General features: G+C 40.8%; 1 protein-coding gene across 1 annotated transcript in view; it reads left to right on the forward strand.

Moving 5' to 3' along the window:
* Positions 1-7,593: 7,593 nt before the first annotated feature.
* LOC117501584 (growth factor receptor-bound protein 10-like) overlaps positions 7,594-22,027 on the forward strand; it is a 98,227-nt gene continuing 83,793 nt past the window's right edge. Inside the window, exons 1-2 of the mRNA XM_034160495.1 lie at positions 7,594-7,734; positions 19,307-19,414. Coding sequence (XP_034016386.1) covers positions 19,364-19,414 — 51 coding nt within the window. The 5' untranslated portion in view covers positions 7,594-7,734; positions 19,307-19,363. The remainder of the gene's footprint in view (positions 7,735-19,306; positions 19,415-22,027) is intronic.

Consider the following 22,027-nt stretch of genomic DNA (forward strand, 5'->3'; position numbering starts at 1 on the left):
GTCCCGAGACGAAAAAACCCGCTCTGATGGCCGCCCTCTCTCGCGTCCACGCTCCTTCATCCGATCATCTAGACGAATCACCAACGATATTAGCTCATCTAAATCGTTTGGCTCGTCACGGACTGCCAGCTCGTCTTTTAATGACTCATTTAACCCATCTACAAACACTTCTCGTAAAGCTGTGGCGTTTCAACCTGACTGAGCAGAAAAAAATCCAGAAGTCCACGGAATACTCCGTCGCACTCCGCCTCCCCTGCCTGAGATTCAGCAACCGTTGGGCAACGGTATTCGTTTTCACCGGATGGTCAAAAACCAGTCGGAACTCCCGGGAGAAATCCTTAAAGGATTCTAACAATGGCAAGTTGTTACTCCACAACGCTGTGACCCAAGCTAAGGCGTCACCTCGGAGCAAATTTGTCACATATGAAACACGGCTCCCATCAGAAAAGAAGGAAGCCTGTCGCTGAGCAAAAACCAGAGAACATTGCATCAAAAACGAAGCACAGGCTTCGACGTCTCCCACATAAGGCTCCGGATGACAAATAATCGGTTCGGACGCCGAATCTCTGGGTGACGGAGTTATCTGCACCGGTATCGGTGCCGCAGCTGGAGCAGCAGGAAGCGGAATGGCTTGCGCTGCAAGCTCCGTAACACAGGCGTCTGTTTGTTTAATTTGGTTTGCGAGATGCTGTAATTGCTCCCATATTTTCTTCAAGTGTTCTTGAACTTTTTCGGCAAAAGGAACCGCCTCTGCCGCTGGGTCCATTATGGAATGGCCGGGAACTACTGTTATGTGTCGACGCGGGTTGAGGAGCGGACCTGCGTCAGACGGAACCCAGCGCTAAAAATAACCAGAAAGCGGTTCCAATAACAAAAACAATTTCTTTATTTCACCCGCTGGTGCATAATAATGTGTAAAAACTAAAATAGCGTCCTTCTGGTGGGGTGAAGGCTGGCACGCTCTCCAGCGCCCAAAAGGATCGAAGCCCGGCGCTCCTGGACTCACCACTACCGCCAAACACCCCCCAGGTGGACACGACAAACCGACTCTCTGCGAAGGATAGAAGGGGTGAGGTAAGTCAGCAGTTACAACTAATATCTTTCAAAAGACACACACTATCAGCAACACATTCAGGTCTGTATTTTAAGCTTTATGCAAATGAGCAGCTTCTCACAACAGGTGGAGGATCACTTGTCTGCACGCCACAGCAGTGAGAAGCAAGCTGCACAATTCTCATCACAATTCAAATATACTGCATAACAAAATACCAAGTTACTATCAACAATTAGTCAAATACTTAATCACCTCTGATGTGTGCTGACAGCATGTGTCCCTCACCCTTCCTCCTTCACGGGCTCGATGTGTCAAACCCAGGCGCGGTCCTCAGCGTCTCACAAACGAACATCACAAGGTCGAGTTCCCGGCAGTTCTGCTTGAATCACACATGACTTAAATGCAGAACGCCATCCAATTATCTGCTTCAGCTGAAAGTCTTTAAGGCTGCACGTGAGCACCATTCACAGGTCCTGCACATGATGTTGATGAGGGTGAAGGACTCTTCAGCCAGCACCTTCTCCACAGACAAATCAGTTTTCATGCCACCTGGAGAGCAAAGAAAAGAAAAGAACACCAAAATGTCCAGCCACACCCCCCAACACACAACATACTCGTCAAGACGAGTAATTTGATATGCATATTAAAAGGATTGGACCATTCTTGAATTTTGACCCAAAAATGGGGATTTTTGACCCAAAAATGGCCAAAAAAAAAAAGATTTTTATTTTTGGCATTGCCCCTGAAACCTTACTACAACCCCTGGCAAAAATTATGGAATCACCGGCCTCGGAGGATGTTCATTCAGTTGTTTAATTTTGTAGAAAAAAGCAGATCACAGACATGACACAAAACTAAAGTCATTTCAAATGGCAACTTTCTGGCTTCAAGAAACACTATAAGAAATCAGGAAAAAAAATAAATTGTGGCAGTCACTAACGGTTACTTTTTTAGACCAAGCAGAGAGAAAAAAATATGGACTCACTCAATTCTGAGGAATAAATTATGGAATCACCCTGTAAATTTTCATCCCCAAAACTAACACCTGCATCAAATCAGATCTGCTCATTAGTCTGCATCTAAAAAGGAGTGATCACACCTTGGAGAGCTGTTGCACCAAGTGGACTGACAGGAATCATGGCTCCAACATGAGAGATGTCAATTGAAACAAAGGAGAGGATTATCAAACTCTTAAAAGAGGGTAAATCATCACGCAATGTTGCAAAAGATGTTGGTTGTTCACAGTCAGCTGTGTCTAAACTCTGGACCAAATACAAACAACATGGGAAGGTTGTTAAAGGCAAACATACTGGTAGACCAAGAAAGACATCAAAGCGTCAAGACAGAAAACTTAAAGCAATATGTCTCAAAAATCAAAACTGCACAACAAAACAAATGAGGAACGAATGGGAGGAAACTAGAGTCAACATCTGTGACCGAACTGTAAGAAACCGCCTAAAGGAAATGGGATTTACATACAGAAAAGCTAAACGAAAGCCATCATTAACACCTAAACAGGAAAAAACAAGGTTACAATGGGCTAAGGAAAAGCAATCGTGGACTGTGGATGACTGGATGAAAGTCATATTCAGTGATGAATCTCGAATCTGCATTGGGCAAGGTGATGATGCTGGAACTTTTGTTTGGTGCCGTTCCAATGAGATTTATAAAGATGACTGCCTGAAGAGAACATGTAAATTTCCACAGTCATTGATGATATGGGGCTGCATGTCAGGTAAAGGCACTGGGGAGATGGCTGTCATTACATCATCAATAAATGCACAAGTTTACGTTGATATTTTGGACACTTTTCTTATCCCATCAATTGAAAGGATGTTTGGGGATGATGAAATCATTTTTCAAGATGATAATGCATCTTGCCATAGAGCAAAAACTGTGAAAACATTCCTTGCAAAAAGACACATAGGGTCAATGTCATGGCCTGCAAATAGTCTGGATCTTAATCCAATTGGACATCTTTGGTGGAAGTTGAAGAAAATGGTCCATGACAAGGCTCCAACCTGCAAAGCTGATCTGGCAACAGCAATCAGAGAAAGTTGGAGCCAGATTGATGAAGAGTACTGTTTGTCACTCATTAAGTCCATGCCTCAGAGACTGCAAGCTGTTATAAAAGCCAGAGGTGGTGCAACAAAATACTAGTGATGTGTTGGAGTGTTCTTTTGTATTTCATGATTCCATAATTTATTCCTCAGAATTGAGTGAGTCCATAGTTTTTTCCCTCTGGTTGGTCTAAAAAAGTAACCGTTACTGACTGCCACAATTATTTTTCCTGATTTCTTATAGTGTTTCTTAAAGCCAGAAAGTTGCCATTTGAAATGACTTTAGTTTTGTGTCATGTCTGTGACCTGCTTTTTTTCTACAAAATTAAACAACTGAATGAACATCCTCCGAGGCCGGTGATTCCCTAATTTTTGCCAGGGGTTGTAGTAAGGTTTCACATTAGGGGCGATGCCAAAAATAAAAATCTTTTTTTTTTTTGGCCATTTTTGGGTCAAAATTAAAAAATGGTCCAATCCTTTTAATATTGAGATTGTTTGCCATTTGCACCTGATGACAGCTTCAACTCATGGCAGTTCCATTCGATTACGAAAGAAATTGCATCAGTTGGTAACACTAGAAGTAGGCTCGTTGAAGTTAGTTGGCATAAATGTGAATTGGAAAGTTAATTTTTATCGACAGGATTCATTTGAGTTGAAAAAAAGAACCGACTTAAAAAGTTGTTTCAATTGGTAACACCTGGATGAATTAAGTTGTTTGAACTTAACTTAGTAAGTTAGTTCAACTCTAACTGAGAAACTTAAGTTCAAACAACTTAATTTATTTAGATATTACGAAATGAAACAATTGACTTAAGTTGGTTCAGCTATTCTCTTTTTTCAGTGTAATTTAAACACTTATTAAAAGTTGGACCAACAATTCTTTTTTCACTAAAAAGTAAGTCCCTTCGGCTGCTCCTGTTGTGTGGGCCGCCAGAAGAGGAGGTACTGCTGGCCCACTACCAGAGGGCGACCTGCCTGAAGTGCGGGCTTCAGGCACAGAGGGCGCTGCTGCCATGGACACAGCCGGGGTTGACAGCTGTCACTCATCAACTCATGACAGCTGTCACCCATTTCCACTTCATCAATCCACTCCATAAAAGCCGGACGTCATCTCCACCTCGCTGCCGAGATATCATCTACCTGTGAAGGTAATTTTCTCTGCTGAACAAAACCTTGTGTAATAGTCTGAGCTTCTTTTGCAGCCATTTTCCTGTGGTGTGCCTTATCTGCGGGATTTGCGTTTGGTGTGAACAGCAACGGCTACGCTTCACACCCAGTCCAGATAAGTGGTTTAACAGGAGCTGCACGAGTGTGTGATTAGAGGTGGAGGTGACTTTCCACCTTCTGACTGTTTTGTTACTGGGTATGCACACAGCCACATCTCACTGTTTGTGCTCCTCGCCAGCAGTACCAGATCCGACAGTCGGGGACGGTGATCACCTGGGAATTCGGGACTTGGCGGCTCCAGTATTCACCGGGTTCTGTGGTGGTGGAAGTCGTGTGGTTCCGGCTCTTCTCAGGACAGACGTCTTCTATCCTCGAGCCTGCCCACACGTCACCTTTGTGTATTGACTGTTATCAGATTCTGTGATTGTCTGTATAATCGTTGTGCACATTCACAACATTAAATTGTTACCTTTTGGCTCATCTATTGACCGTTCATTTGTGCCCCCTGTTGTGGGTCCGTGTCGCTACACTTTCCCCAACAGCTCCCTTGTATTTCAAGGTGGATCTGTATGTTGAATTGGCACAAGTTTTACGCTGGACGCCCTTCGTGATGCAACTCCATGTTACATGGAGAAATGTGGCAGAGGTGGGATTTGTACCAGGAACCTTCCACACTTAAACCAAGCACACTAACCACTTGGCCACCACCCCCTTTTTTCCACTAGAAACAAAAAAATAAAAAGAGAGAGAGAGAGAGAGAGAGAGAGAGAGAGAGAGAGAGAGAGAGAGAGAGAGAGAGAGAGAGAGAGAGAGAGAGAGAGAGAAACCTAAAGAAATTGATTCAGTTGATGATGTTAAAATTAATCAAGTTTGTTTCAGTTACATTCACACACTGGCATAAATGTTGTTTAAGTTTGTTTCAGTTACATTCACACACTGGCATAAATGTTGTTTGTTAAGTTTGTTTCAGTTACATTCACACACTGGCATAAATGTTGTTTGTTAAGTTTTTCAGTTACATTCACACACTGGCATAAATGTTGTTTAAGTTTTTCAGTTACATTCACACACTGGCATAAATGTTGTTTGTTAAGTTTGTTTCAGTTACATTCACACACTGGCATAAATGTTGTTTGTTAAGTTTGTTTCAGTTACATTCACACACTGGCATAAATGTTGTTTGTTAAGTTTTTCAGTTACATTCACACACTGGCATAAATGTTGTTTAAGTTTTTCAGTTACATTCACACACTGGCATAAATGTTGTTTAAGTTTTTCAGTTACATTCACACACTGGCATAAATGTTGTTTGTTAAGTTTGTTTCAGTTACATTCACACACTGGCATAAATGTTGTTTGTTAAGTTTGTTTCAGTTACATTCACACACTGGCATAAATGTTGTTTGTTAAGTTTGTTTCAGTTACATTCACACACTGGCATAAATGTTGTTTGTTAAGTTTGTTTCAGTTACATTCACACACTGGCATAAATGTTGTTTGTTAAGTTTTTCAGTTACATTCACACACTGGCATAAATGTTGTTTAAGTTTTTCAGTTACATTCACACACTGGCATAAATGTTGTTTGTTAAGTTTGTTTCAGTTACATTCACACACTGGCATAAATGTTGTTTGTTAAGTTTGTTTCAGTTACATTCACACACTGGCATAAATGTTGTTTAAGTTTGTTTCAGTTACATTCACACACTGGCATAAATGTTGTTTGTTAAGTTAGGTCAACCTAATTAATTTGAGTGTTACCTACTGAAGCACTTTTTTAGGTTGGTCCACCAATTATCCTTTTTTTGTGGAGAACATTCCATAGAAGCTACTACTGCAGTATTACGTGCTCTGTTATTCTGCTCTGTACACATGTTGAAATATCACCTGAAGCACAGCCAGAGCAGCACATATCGTTGGAATGTATGGGTTTTATTTTGGAGTGTATTTTGGATCACTCATGCAGAAGTACTTGGAGACATAATTTCCTTGCATGTTTCAACACTCATTTTTCTGCCACGCAAAAGGCCAACATAGTAATAAATGGTGGGTTTTTACCCTCTGTAATGTCAACAAGTTCAGCTACTGTACTCAAAACTTAAAAATATATTCACATTAATCCCCCTTTAAATCCTGCAGACGTGATTGTGACACCATCCCTTTTACAGTAACATTTAATACTTTTAAGATTGATTTTCCTCACAGTATTCCTTTCATAGTCATCTTCGTTCCTCTTGGAAGAATCCTCATCCTTGTCTCCTGTCAAGACAGAGAACTCAATTTAGTTAACCTATGAGTGGGTGAAACCCGAGTTTGTGAATGGCTGCTGGTTGATGGGTGAAATGAGAGGAGGTGTTAAGGATTATGTAACACAGTTATGCACAAACCATGTATGGCCTGCAAGAGAAGTTAAACTGCATCAGAGTGTGCTACATGCTACTATATATACACACACGCGTGTGTGTGTGTGTATATATATATATATATATATATATATATATATATATATATATATATATATATATTTATTTATTTATACACAGACACATAGCTACTTGTGACTACTTTAGCGCACATAAACAATATCAAATGTATATGTGCGGTTGATTTAATTCTGATATGTGCCGTTATTACATTCAACTAGTAATAATTGTGGATTAATTGTTGTATTTTGTCTGAGGTAAATGGGTGTGAAGATACTTTCGTTGCACTTCTAAGTGTAATGACAATAAATGATGATGATCATCATATATATATATATATATATATATATATATATATATATATATATATATATATATATATATATATATATATATATATATATATATATATATATATATATATATATATATATATATATATACAAGGTTGGGTAGGATTACTTTGAAAGAATACGTGTGGATTACATGTATGTATGTACATACATTTGATTACTTGTAATCTGATTACTTTTGGATTACATTTCGAAGTAATTCTACCCAACCTTATATATATATATACACACCTCCTGAGTGTTTTAAACGCAAGAGTCTCTACAGAAAACCTATGGGTGACGTCACGCAGGATGATTACCGCTCACACACACCCCCGACTCCGCCCATGGACACGCCTCTAGTCATATCACAGAGTAATTCCACATTATTTTTTTATTTGTTTTATTTTATTTTATTTATTCAAAACAGTGCAGACGTTTTTTTGCAGTGCTCAGGATGAACAGGGTGGGTCGAGAGAGAGAGAGAGAGAGAGAGAGAGAGAGAATCAGCTGAGTTCAGTGCGCGTGTGTGTTTCTGTGAGAGTGCGCGGAGGGGGATAAGGTGAAGACACCTAGGGGTTTTTTTCCGTTTGATTTTTGGTTTCTTTTTTTTTCGTTTTGTGGGACTGGAAGCAGTTTGAGACCCAAACAGGAGGACAGTTCCGGGCTGCTCCGCCGATTCCTGAACCTTTCATTACCGTAAGCGCTTCATTTAATGACAAACTTTAGCTTTCGTAGGAAGAAAAACATGCTTGTATAAGGATGCAAAGCAACGATTCAGACGCTTTAAAACCGAATTCAGTAGCGTCTTTAAAAAAACAAACAAACAAAAAAACTTCCTTTGCGTTTTAAAAACCGGTGTCATGCAGCGTCACTGTTCGATCTGCTTACTTCATTTTTACTGAATACATTTTTTTTTTTTGGACTGTAAAAATGATATTGTGAAAAGAAAATATTTAAATGCAACGACAAGCTGGAATTCAGGCCGGGAGTTTGTTTTGAGCCACGTGCTGATTTATTTTTGATATTGTGCCTGATGACGTCACAGAGAGCCTGAGCTGCCACAAAGCTCTGCTCTCTTCTCTCTGTTCTGGAGGAGTTGGCACTGACTTTGATCAGTTGTTTCTGTGTCTGTGGTCTGTTGCTCACTGCCTTTCTGCGTGCTGGGCTTTGCTTCTGTGTTTCTCAGTGAAGGACTTGGAGAGACACTGGTTGAGACAAAAGGGGACAGACAGACAAAGAAAGGAGACTAATAGATACAAAGACAGCATAGGATCGATTGCTGTTGTTTAGTTTCTGCTTTTTCCCAGAAGGACTGGTTGGTAGGCAAATCATCTCTGTGCTCGGAAACAGGTGGTCATGTTGTCATTTGTTTGTGTCCTTCAGCAGCACATTTTGCTTTAATGACTTGTATTTTATCTCTCTGGAGAGAGAAGATCATCAAACCTATTGAGCAAAAGTACAAAATGTCATAGCAGTCAATCATGTGAGGCAGAGACAGAAGAAGAGAAACCAGGGGGACTGCTTGTGTTCATTACTGTCCCATGAAGATCTGTGTACTGTAAGGTACTGTGTCCGTGTGCCCCCCCCCCCCCCCCCCAAAAAAAAGAAAAACATTGTGAGGGTGCAGAGAAACACTTCATTAAAAAGAATGTTTCTTGTAGGATTTGTTTATATGTCAACAATAAACAGATGAGTAGCTTATAATATGTATAGTGATAAAAGTACTCACCCTCAGCTGGAACATGGCTGTTCAGTTTGCTGTTGTAGAGAAAGTTTTTTTTTTTTTCCGCTTCTATTGTGACAGATTTTGTGTCAAATCAGCTGAATGTGTAGATAGAGATGGCAAAAACAAGCTTGTCCTTCCGTGAGGGTGATAAATTTTGCTCCGTGTGATTAGTTGCCCGACAAGTTGCTGCAGTAACAACACCACACCTTTCTGAAAAGTTCAGACATTTTCAGCTTAAAGCACCTGGATCAGCTGCACAAGAAGAGGCAAAGCGCTCAGGAAAAATAAAAGCTACATGAACATGGCACCTAACAGTCCCTTCTGTGATGTCATCATCCACAATTGTGGATGCTTTTTTTCCAACACAAAATGCTCAAAATAGTACATTTTTCGTAGAATTTCTGTCTTCTTACTGTTTAAAAACTGTGCTGATGCATTTCAAAAACACATCAATGCTTCTGTTTCAGCCTGTTTTTGAAAGATGCCACTTCACCGCTTATAATGTCCATGCAGAATATTGTTTATTCAGCTCTCATCTTCTGCTGCTGCAGCTGCCTTCTCTTCTTTTGTAGAGCTTCTTGACAGCTGGCAAACTGTTGGCACACTACTGCCACCAATGGGACAGGAGTGTGTATTAGTCACTTCTCTTCTATGTAACTGCAGTCCAGGGGTCAGAAGTGAAGTGAAAACTACTGCAGTGCAAATAAGTGGCATTGATACCAGTCTTTTATTTAGTGTTTGTCCTGACAAAAGTGTCACTTAGTTTTAGTCATAATTTAGTCATCGGAATTGTTTTTAAAATCTAAAAAGTTAGGGGGTGCGTTGGTTGCTATGTGGTCTGTTTCACCTCAGTATTTCTTCTGTTTTTCTTGTTGCTTAATGCTGACAAATTTACCTTATTTGCAGTGTTTTGGTGGCATAGCTCAAGCAGAGGGTCACCCCTTTGAGTCTGGTCTGCTTGAGGTTTCTTCCTCAGAAGGAGTTTTTCCTTACCACTGTTGCCTGTGTGCTTGCTCTGGGGGTTGGTAAGGTTAGAGCTTACGTATGCGTTGCACCTGAGGAAGCTTTGTTGTGATTTGGCACGATGTAAATAAAATTAAATCAAATTACATTATTTCTTACTGCTTTTTACTCTTTATTTTACTTTACCTTTTATCTGTTTTATTGCCTATTGTAATTTTATTGTTATTTTTAATTCATTTAGTTATAATTGGTAACTTGGTGCCCATTTTTTAATTATGTACAGCACTTTGGTTGACTACTGTCATTTTAAACATGCTTTACAAATAAAGGATGAGTTGAGTCTTTTTGAACACTTGCTTCACTGTAGTCATGCTGTCATACAGGTGATGCTGAACTTAAAGACAGACGGACCAAAGTATTTGGCAGCCTGTGTGCCCTGCAATAACTGTGAAAACCAGCTTGGTTTCTTTCAGTAAGTGGAACGTTGGCAGTGTAGCTTCTGCATACCAACCAGTAGAACTCATATGAAGAGCTGCATGAAGGAGCTGAACTGGCTGAGTGCACGCTGCGCTGCATGTCTGTTGATGGTCTGTCATAAAGCCCCCATTAGCTGTGACTTAATGTGGGCTAATCTCTGCACCATGCTTCCTTCTGTGCAGAGGAGACAACAGGTCTGCTTAGGATCGGGTGACATTCAGGACTGTGGAATGCTTCTACTGTATGTAGACTGTAGTTACCATATGAAGAAGGGGAGTCCAGCGTTACGATTACACATGACAGTCACATTACATGCACTTGGAACAAACATGAGCTGGAAGCCAAAGAAAGCCCTAAAAGTAGTCTTGGTTTATCCACTAACACAGTGCAACCCGAGGAATCTTTGTCGGTGTTGGCATCTCGTACACGTCATCTCAAAAGGAGCTCTTCCAAAATCTGGACATTTGTCATGCTGATTTAACTGAGACACCGAAAACTCAGTGACACAATTCCAGTTACCTGTTAACCAACGTAGGGGGCGCACTGTCATTATTGCATTATTTTGCTGAGATTTGCAGTTACCCGTGTGTCTGCCACTTGCACTGCAGGGTTCAGAAAAATACATCTGTGTAAAGCAGATTGTACAAATTAAGTAATAAATCTTACTTGCAACACAACTGCATCCTGTTGATTACCCAATGCTAAAATATGGCCATCGAGTATTGCGAAGGCTTTGCGTCCATCTTTGCTCAGCATAACTCCAGTCCTATTACTGCCAGGGTCTTCAAATTCACAGGGAACATTCTTGGGACACAGATCTTGGACAAGTTCAAAGATGGCTAACCTTGATCTATTTCAAGGGGTCACATTTTGTTTCCTATTGTTATGTTCATACGGTCAAGAGTATTTTAGCATTGTGTTATACAAGGTCTGTGAGAAATGTAACGGACCTTATTATTTTTTTCAAAAACTATATGGATTTGAATCACGTGTGATTACAACAGACATGCTTGAACCCTCGTGGGCATGGGAGAGTTTTTTCACGCCTGTCGGTTACGTCATTCGTCTGTGGGCAGTCTTTGAGTGAGGAGTGGCCCACCCTTTCATCGATTTTTTTCATTGTTTAGGAATGGCTCAGAGACTGCTGCTTTGTTTGATAAAATTTTTTTCAAAACCTGTAAAGCACAACTGAGTGGACACCATTCGATAAATTCAGCTGGTTTTTGGTGAAAATTTTAACGGCTGATGAGAGATTTTGGAGTTTTACTGTTGCTGTAAGGATGGCCCACGGCGCCCGACGGAGATCTGCGCTCCGAGGCGGCGTCGTCTCGCTGTTTCAAGCTGAAAACTTCCTAATTTCAGGTTCTGTGGACCCAAGACTTCGTGAGATAATAGAGAACTTTCAGAAGAATTCGGGATCAGGAGTTTATCCAGACATTCCACTGTTAAAGGAGATTTTGTAATGAAAGAACGTGCGGGCAGATTTGCATGTCGGGCCGGACCCGACTGCGGGGGGTCGCCACAGGAAAAACACCTCCGTTGGAAACCTTAATGGACAAGTTGGAACATGCCCAAGCTGTTAAACAATTTCTCAGATACTCACTTGTTGAAAGCCATCAAAAGCCGCCTGAATTTTCCAAATGGTTTTCAACACGACGGTGTTTTTCCTGTCGCGGCGCAGACGGATTTGCCACGTCATCACGGATCTGACTCGGCAAATTCGTCCTCACATTCTTTCATTACAAAATCTCCTTTAACAGTGGAAGGTCCGGGTAAACTCCTGATGCCGGCTTCTTCTGAAACGTCTCTGTACGATGTCCTGGGTGAACAGAGCTTTAAATTAGGATGTTTTCAGCTCGAAACAGCCAGACGGATGCCACCTCTGACCGCGCCGCGCCGATCCGCTTTGTGGGCTGTGCTTAAAGCGAAAGAAACTCCACAATCTCTCATCGGCCGTTAAACTTTACACCGAAAACCAGCTGAATTTCTCGAATAGTGTCCACACGGATATCCCTCACCGGTCCTGAAAAAATTTGATAAAGCAACGCGCGCCTTCTCCCTGCAGCTTCTCAGACAAAGAGATTCCGACGGGGGGGGGGAGTCCACACCTCACTCAAAGCCTGCCCAGAGGCAAATGACGTCACCGACAGGCATGACAAAACTCACGCATGCGCACGAGGGTTCAAGCTTGTCTGACGTAAAAACATATGAATCAAATCCATTTATTTTTTGAAAAAAATAAAAAGGACCGCTTTTTTTTATCACAGACCTCGTATATTTACACAAGGCCAAAATATGGCCATCGGGTATTGCAAAGACTTTGTATCCGTCTGTCCATCTCTCTGTGTTCAGCATGAGTTCAGGGTCTTAAAATGCACAGGAACCATTCTTGGAACTCAGACCTTGGACAAGTTCAAATTCTCAGGAAAGAGGTTCCTGTGTACATGACCTTATACTTAGGGCTGTTATTGTGAAACATCAGAACAGAAGAACCATATATTCTCTTTGCATTGTATTTGGTTGTGTTGCGTTGTTTTTGTATGTATTGCATTGTAATTGACTGTGTTACATTGTATTGGCTAACCAGTGACCAAAGGTGACGACTGGATGTCTTTGGTACTCGGCCTCAGCTGGAATGACTTTGTATCAAACGAGCGGTGACTTAAGGTGCACTGACACTTGCAGGACCTGTGTCATGCAGGAGAGTAAACTCGTCTTTAACGGGTATAGACTGAACATGAGAGGGGCGCTGGCACGTGCAATTGCACATAGAGAATTTTGAAATGTTCAAAAAAATCTTTCATGCATAAATGTCGTGCAATGTGGCGTGATCTGCTCACCAACACTATGTGCAGCTCATCAAGTGGAGTAAAGAAGAAGTGAACAGAGCGAGTGGTTGTGTCAGTGCACCGCATCAGAGCGCACCTCGTCTGAAGGGTTATAACGACATGTTAAATCTATCATAAACATACTTTTACAGCTGCACACAAGAAGGAAACATCTTGCAACTGTCTTACCAAGCCATGACAATATAAATATGACAAATAATTGCCTTTATCGATGGCTCCAAATGCTTTTTCCAGCTCATTCAGCATGCATGGTGCGAACGGCTGCTGCTGGATGGCACCTCTGTGATTCAGGAAGTGATTACAGTTGTTTTCAGCAGCCAACTTGCAGAGAAAATTATTACTCTGCCACAAAATAATTGTTTTAAATATGCAGCATCCAGCACAGAGAGTGTGGCAGCTGGTGGAACAAAGCACGTCATCCAGCTGAGAACACAGCAGGCGGGATTGTCGCGATGACGTATGTGCAAGTGTGTGAATGAAAGTTGTGCAAGTGTCAGGGCACCTTTAGAGAGACTAAAATGAGGACTATCACTTGCAATGTGAGGGAGCGTTGGCTTCAACATTTTGGCCACGTGGTGCATTTCTCTGTGCATGATCAAGAGGTACCTGAGTGTTGAGGACCCCACTAGCTGGAGAAGACCAAGGGGATGCCCACGTTTCACCTGGCTGTGATTGTAAGGTGGTTACGTATTTTAGAAATGTAGGGATGCCTGGGTGGCTGCGAACCAGAACCCAAGGTGGCTCCGTGGTGTTGTGGATACAGTGAAGCACAGCACCAGCACATGCACCCACACTTGACTTGTATTTGGCTGTGAAAAAAACTCAGTGTAGCAAAGTTAGCTTAGCTTAGCATTGGATAGAACTGTGATGCTAAGACATCAATGTCATCCATCCATTTTCAGTGCCCCTTTAGTCCAGTTAAGTATCACGGGGGCGCTGAAGCCTCTCCCAGTAGTATAATCAATGTCAGTTGTATTGAAATACTTTGCGTGCAGAAAGGCTGATGTTGACCAAAAACCGGTAATTTGTTGTGACTTCTCGCCGAGTCTTTCAACTTTGTTTTTCAGTTTTTAAGTATAATTTTGGCCACAAAATCACACTAATCATTCAAGAATCAGTTATTCTTTTCAAATGGAGTTGATAATGCCATGTGAAGATCCCCGTATTTCTTCACGTTTTTTAAATTAATTTTCTTTATTTTACTATTTCTAACCCTACCCTTTCCCCTAACTAGAACCTCCACAGAACTCCCACCCACGTTACACCACATTTTATGATATCAGCACGAAATGGCATGAGATTAGGTTGATATATCGCAAAAAAAAACAAAAAATACTGCAATGTCACTGGCGCAGTTTGAATTTCTGGTAACTAGTTGCACTGGCGTCTGGGCCTCAGAGCCTACATGTGTAGGACTTACTTACTTCACTTGTAGAACAGGTGGCTCTGTGGCATAGAAGTTACACTACCAACCTACAGGCTGGTGTCACAGACCGAATGGTCCCCCCCTAAAAATTGGTCCACCCTGCCTTCATTGCGCATGTATCATTTGGGACCACATCAGTTCATCTGAGACAGACTCTCTCCACCCAAAGCAATCAGATGGATTTATGTGATTATTAACCATCAGATGACAAGATAAAACTTCATAAATCATTCTAAAGTCAGTTTTAAGCAGAAACGAGGCGGTAATCGGTGAGACACTACTGATGTTTTGAAATGACGGAGGCACGATGAACGCATCAGCTTGCAGCCTGTGTAGTCGCGGCACTCTGATCGCTTCCTCTGTCTTTTATGATGAAATAATGCTGAATTTATGTGGAAATGATTGTTGTACAAAGCTTCAGATATCTGTTGCTGAGATAGATGACTGGCATGCGGCTGTTAAGCAGAAACGAGGTGGCAATTGGTGAACCGCGGCTAATGACGCATGCACTGTGATGGCAGGATGGTCCGATTTTTAGGGAGGACCGTTCGGTCTGCGACACCGGGGTTTGATTCCAAGTGTGATTTCTTCAGGGTACCTGCTTTTGTACTTGGACAAGACATTTCATCTGCATTGGGGAGGTGAAGGTCTAGTCATTAAACATTGGGCTTGAGACAAGAGGATCCTTGGTTCAAATCCCAGCCTGACTGGAAAATCACTAAGGGCCCTTGGGCAAGGTCATTAATCCCCTAGTTGCTCCCGGTGTGTAGTCAGTGCCTTGTATGGCAGCACCCTGATGTTGTGGTGAATGTGAGGCATTATTGTAAAACACTTTGATCGTCTGATGCAGATGGAAAAGCGCTATATAAATGCAGACCATTTATCATCCCACTCCACCCAGCTGTACATTGGTAGTAGTCTTGGCTGGGAAATAACTTGTGTTAAAATGAGATCTACATGCTACGGAATCCGAGGACAAGCACTGGTACCAATGGGCCTCAGGGCCGATATAGAACAGGGGTGCATTTTTTACCAGTGATTCTTGACGTACCACTATTAACACTTTTTCAGGATGTCTCCCCCCCACTGTTATTCACTTTCTGGATGATGCTGTAGTCTTTGTAGAATCCGTGAATGCCCTGATTATGACAATTAAGAAGCTGGGTAAGGAATCAAGAGTGCCTGGATTTGTGATTGTCCTGGATCAAGACTATGATCTTGGACTCAACCATCAGAAATGTTCTGTTTGTGTTGAAAATGTTTAACTTGTAGAGAGATTCACTTATTTTGGCAATGTTCATGTCTCAAGGGCCTTTGAGATGGGGAGATGCCTTCGAAAAGCTTAGGTTCTAAGATCTCTAGACAGATCTTCTGCATTTGGTGATGCAGATATCTTTTCAAGAGAGCAAAGGTCCAACTTCCATGACACTTCGGATGATCCTTGGGCACTGCTGGAATGCCTTCATATCAAATAAATAGTTACTTAAAGAGATTCAGAAGAGACATTCTACTTGCACTGTGAGATAACTTCAGCTCTGACATTTTGCCCATGTGACCCACTTTCTTGAGCATAATTGAGTGCGCAGACGCCTCAATGTTGAGGACCTCAGCAACTGGATAAGAAGATGCTCAAATGTCAGCCCTCTGTGGTAGATTGATATCTACTTGACCCGTCTATGTGCACAGATTAGCGAGCAAACATTAGAAAAATCAATAAACACAGCGTTTTTAATTGGGAAAAATACAAATCAAACAAAGAACGTTTTGGCACAGCAGTTGTTTAAATTACCCAAAGTAAGTCCGCACATCCCCTTGCATGACCAGTGAAGGTAAATTACTGCCATTTTCTGCACAAGGAGCCAGAAATGTCAGCAAATGTCAACCACTTAGTGCGTGTCGTGCGTTACAGGCTTGTTATGTAGCCACACATACCATTGGCTACGCTTGCCCTTTTGGCCGGTTGTTTTATTAGCGTGAACAGACGCATAACTGGAAACATTAAAAAAAAAAAAATAGAATTATCAACACTGGAGAGGCAGTCGATTCAAGTGTGCGTGTCTGTACGTGCGCAGGCACACACACATATGATGCACATCCTCAGTCAGCAGAGCGACCTAAAGATAGCAGAGCCCCAGTGGGAACAGTAATTAGTGGGGTGAAAAGGAGGAGGAGGTGGAGAATAAAGGAGGAGAACAATCTGATATGTGTTATATAATGGCCTGCACAATAAAGAGAGAGAAAGAGAGAGAGAGTGCAGAAAAACTAGCAGAGTCAGAAAACGAGCGGAGCAGACTGGTTAGGAGTTAAAAGGTGCGGATTGTGTGTCTTTAGATTCCTGTGTTGGACGAACTCCAAATCCTGCAGCAGTACAGTGATTTGGGAAAAGGTTTCTGATCCCATTAATGTTTTAAAATTTTGTTACGTTGTTGCATTTTCAGAACTCTTTTAAGTTTCTTTCCCAAGGCCCTCAAATATGGCCATCGGGTATAGTGAAGGCGACCGTCCGTCTGTGCTCAGTATAACTCCAGTCCTATTACTGCCAGGGTCTTCAAATTCACAGGGAACATTCTTGGGACACAAACCTTCGACAAGTTCAAAGATGGCTAACCTTGATGTATTTTAAGAGGTCAAAAAGTCACATTTTGTTTCAATCTGATCCGTTTTGTGTTTGAGTGACGCGGGTGACAGCCAATCAGAGTAGAGCGGCACTGTGATGTCAGCAGCTGGTCTCTCCAAAGTGGCTTTGTTGTTTCATATATTCTGTAAAAACTAGCGAGAAATAAATACGTCTAAAAATGAAAACGCCATTTTTGGAACACCTCTGAACTTATTTACAAGACATTTTGCGGAGGTGGCGTCACTTCCTGGTGTAGCTAATTGCTAACAGCTTTGTTTCTGGTATATTATACGAAAGTAAGCAAAAAATAAACACTTCAAAAACTAAAATCGCTGTTTTTGTAACCTGATAACGACTCTAGAGACATTTACAAGACATTTTGTGGACATTACATGCTAATTTTCACTAAGTCAAAGCTAACTTCCTATGGAGTTAAATTTGTCTCATTATTAACTGCAAATGCACAAATATTCCTTCATTTGCAAACATGAACAAATGATAATTTGATTTGAATATGTAAAAATTGTACTTAAGACAACAGGATCTTAATTAAAGAATTGCAAATCATTAAGAACACAATGCTCATACGGCCAGTAAGGGTATTTTAGTATTGCGTTATATTTATTTCTCTCATCCAGCAACATCCATTATATTATAATGCTCAATCCCCCCCCAAACAACCTTTAGGATTTATTTATTTTACAAACTCATATAAAAATAAACAAACTCAAATATAGCATTGACACGAATATTCATACATATACCTTCTTTCCATTGGTTAACATGTCTCCCCCCTTCTTTTCCCAAGAAAATGTAATAATTTATTTATTCATATATTTTATGATCTTAAAAAGGACAACTTTGAGATAACAGATCACATAGCTTACAGTTTCTGTTATCACTGTCATCAAAATGAATTTTCCCTCCCTCCACTCCCTCTATTATAACAGTCATCACCAGATGAGTTCACAACAATGAAAATAATCACTTGTTACAATAATAGAGGTGATTGATTGAGTAGATTAAATGGAGTCTGGGATTCTGTCAAATCTAAATTTTCAATGATACCAAATTAGGTATGAGAAAAATATCAATATAAACCTGAATCTTAACCAGCATTATGTAGGCTGATAAATCCATTCCACTTCAATTTTTAGTTCTGTGGACTGAAGGTCCTTAAGGACTAATGCCATCAAATTCATCCCCAGTGTTGTGCTGTGGTCTGTTTGGGTATTTTCTCAAAAACTGTTCAATGAAATTTGGTGGGGGACATTCCTTGGTGATCTGTCTGGTCATGGAAGTTTGGAATTATGGATTAACTCTTCCTGGGTCCCCCAGGGCCTCCCACAGGGACAAAAAAAAAAAGGGACAATTTTCATACCTGTAAATTAATTGCCAAAAACTGTTCAATAACGTTTTCTGTAATTTTAGGGCAATAAATAAATACATTTTATTAATTAAAAAGAAATAAAATGCTATTTTTCACACTGTTTGATTTATTGCAGAAAATCTGTTCATAGAATTTTTCTGAAATTTGATGCAGACATTCTTTGGATGACTGGCTGGCTATGGTAAGTTGGGCTGTCTGATTGAATCTCCCTGAAGGGTAAATGGTATCAGTGCATATAAAAGGACTTACTTGATGCCCCTTTCTCCATATTTGGTCAAAGTAGTCTTTCTACTTCCAAAGGACTTCAGGATCTCTTGACCCTTTTTTTTTTTTTTGCATTGCAACATGAGACTCTGTGCTGACCCATACTTTCTTCCTGATGACTTGTAGCAGATAGTTCTGCACAATGCAGTGGATGTGGTCTGTTCACATTTCAGCTTCCTTCAGGAAGTCTCTCTCTCTCTCACACATCCCTGCCAGTGTTCTGGTTATGAATGGTCATGTGTTGCAAGTTTGGAAAGGGTTTCTTAGTTAGTCTTATGCCCCGGGCTTTGTTTTGCTTCTGACTTGTGTGTACGTCATACACACTGGCTGTGTTTACACTGGATCCGGTGTGCACATCCTCATCCAGGCATGCACGTCTACTCGCATATGCAGGCTTTGTTTTCTCTGTCGGGGAGAGGACGGTGAAGGCTTTTAAAGAGTGACACTTGGCCTGTCTTAAGTTGAGTCGCCTTATTGCATTTTCCTTTTTTACACGATTAATGCTTTATTTAGCGTTTATACAGTTTTTCTTTTCTGTGTTGTTGCCTCTGTGCAGGTTGCTGGTGATTCCATTGGGCATCATTCCCTACAGAGGGAATACTGAAGCGCTACCATGGCTTTGGCGGGATGCCCTGACTACTTCCTGCATCACTCAAATTACCAGGTAATGTTTTCTGTCTGCTTTCTGTAGAGGTCGTAGCACATTAGTCATCACTATGTTATTATAACATCACACTGTCTAGTTTTCATATCCCCATGAATAAAAAAATTGATGGGGTATGCCCGGGAATCCTCCTGCATATCCACACACATGTCCATGAATCTCCTACGTGCAACTCCTCTTAAACTGGTCGTTGGATTTCCACTCATAGTGGTGACACACCATGTGAAGATGTGCATGAAAGAAAATAATTCCAGTCCAACATGTTCAAGGGGAGATTGCTTCAGGTGTCAAACAGGGGAAGGATTCTAGGGACACATGATTGACAGGTGCCCAGAGACATGGAAATAGAGACTGGAATGGACGTCATGTGACTAAGGGTGGAGAGAGCACCTTGAGCCAGTTAAACAGAAGCGAAATGAGGGGAAAAAGGCAGCCAGTGCTTCACCATCAACTGCACCAACTACAAAAACAAATTCTCCAATACTAAAATGAACTGTACAAGAGCCTTAATGTAATTATATAAAACAAATGTCTATTTTAAAGTCGTTATGTCATAATTTAATATCGATTTACTGAGACTATAACTCAACGCCATAAGTTCTTTTCATTAAGCTGCGTTCACATGCATACAAATACGGAAACAAAAAAATGTTTAAATATATTTACTTGCAGCTGTTGTTTAATATGATATGTACATGGTGGTCACAGGTGGCATTTAAATTTTAACAGTGTGGTTGGAGGGGATGGAGGAGGTACTTTTTACCCTGACTGAGGGTTAAAAGTTATAAATTCTGAATGGCTTTATATCTACTTTTAATAAAATGTTAGTAAAAATTATATATATGTTGTTATTAAAAGACTAGCAATAATATTACAGTGGAAAAAGCAGCAAGGTAAATGAGCACAATGGCAAGACATACTTCAGATTTATATTTTAATAATAAGGATTTTTTTATCCAGGCATGTATGGGTTCGTTAGAACTTTTAATCAGCTTGAATATAACTTACAAGGCGTCATTTATAAAAATCCATCGAGAATTATGATGTCAGGAAAAAGCCATCACAGTAAATGAACAGAATGGCATATTTTCCCCAAATTTCCACACTTTACATAAAACATTTTTTTCTACCCAGACATGTATGGGTTCATTAGAAAGAGCAATTAAAGGGCTTTAAAACAAGCTTACTTTTATTAAAATTTGTTAACAAATAGCGACAATAGAGAGAGAAAAGCAGCACAGTTTGTCATAATTTCCCCAAATGTCTGCATTTTACATAAAAGTTTTTTTTTCACCCACGCATGCGTAGGTGCATTGGAAAGAGCTTTCAAATGGCTTTAAAACAAGCCTACATTTATTAAAATCTGTTAAGAAATAGCGATGCTAGTGCAAAAAAAGCAGTCAGTTTATTATTGATGAGCTGCACATCTCCACCCTTAGTAATGGCACCTTCCTGTCCTGAGCGACACTAATAGATTGAGGTGCGCACATCTATTCCAGTCTATATTTCCATGCCCAGAGAGGCCCCTAATACAATTATAATACTGACAAAGTAATAATGGCACTCAGTAATAAACTTACACAAACTAAACTAAACAAAATAAACTCTCTCATGTATACGAGGTCTGTGAGAAAAGTATCCGACCTTTTTATTTTATGCAAAAAATATATGGATTTGATTCATATGTTTTTACATCAGTCAAGCTTGAACCTTCGTGCGCATGCGTGAGTTTTTCTACGCCTGTCGGTTGCGTCATTCACCTGTGGGCAGACTTTGAGTGAGCACTGGTCCACCCCTCTCTTCATTGTTTCATTGCGAGGAAATGGCGGAATGATTTGGGCTTTTTTTCCATCAGAATTTTTTCAGAAACTGTTAGAGACAGGCAGCTGGAAACCATTCGAAAAATTTATCTGGCTTTCGGTGAAAATTTTACGGGCTTCACAGAGAATAAGGAGTGTTACTACAGCTTTAAGGACGGCCCACAATGGCGCTCGGCACGCCGCGCTCCAAGCCGCCATCGAGAGGCAGAAACCACCACATTATTTCTAAACGGATGGCTGTGTGGAGCTGGGACCCTCGTGTGCAATTTCTCTGGTTATCACAAGAGCTGGACATCAGCCATTTTCCGGCAGATTTCACTTTTAACAAGAGATTTTGTCATGGAAAGCTGCGCGAAGCCTCCGCTCGGCTTTCCATGACAAAATCTCTGACGGATTCGCTGATGGAGCGAGACAAAGAACACCTCCATTTCGGAGTGTTAGAGGACAAGTTGGGACATGCCTATCTCGGCTTTCAGTGCTTACCAGTCGAGTGAGTATAAGAGAAATTGTGGAGAGCTGGACATGTACCAACAGGTGAATGACGCAACCGACAGGCGTGGAAAAACTCACGCATGCGCACGAAGGTTCAAACTTGGCTGACGTAAAAACATATGAATCAATTCCATATAGTTTTTGAAAAAATAAAAAGGTACGATACTTTTCTAACAGACCTTGTAGTTTAACTTCAATCTGTTGTCTGTCTCACACATCCTTTTCTTTTTCTCTTATTGCACATTTTATTTTTCTTGCACACTTCATTTGCACGTTTTATTACTGTGAATTATTCAGTGTT

This window comes from Thalassophryne amazonica, chromosome 20, assembly GCF_902500255.1.
Source record: "Thalassophryne amazonica chromosome 20, fThaAma1.1, whole genome shotgun sequence".
Lineage (NCBI taxonomy): Eukaryota > Metazoa > Chordata > Actinopteri > Batrachoidiformes > Batrachoididae > Thalassophryne > Thalassophryne amazonica.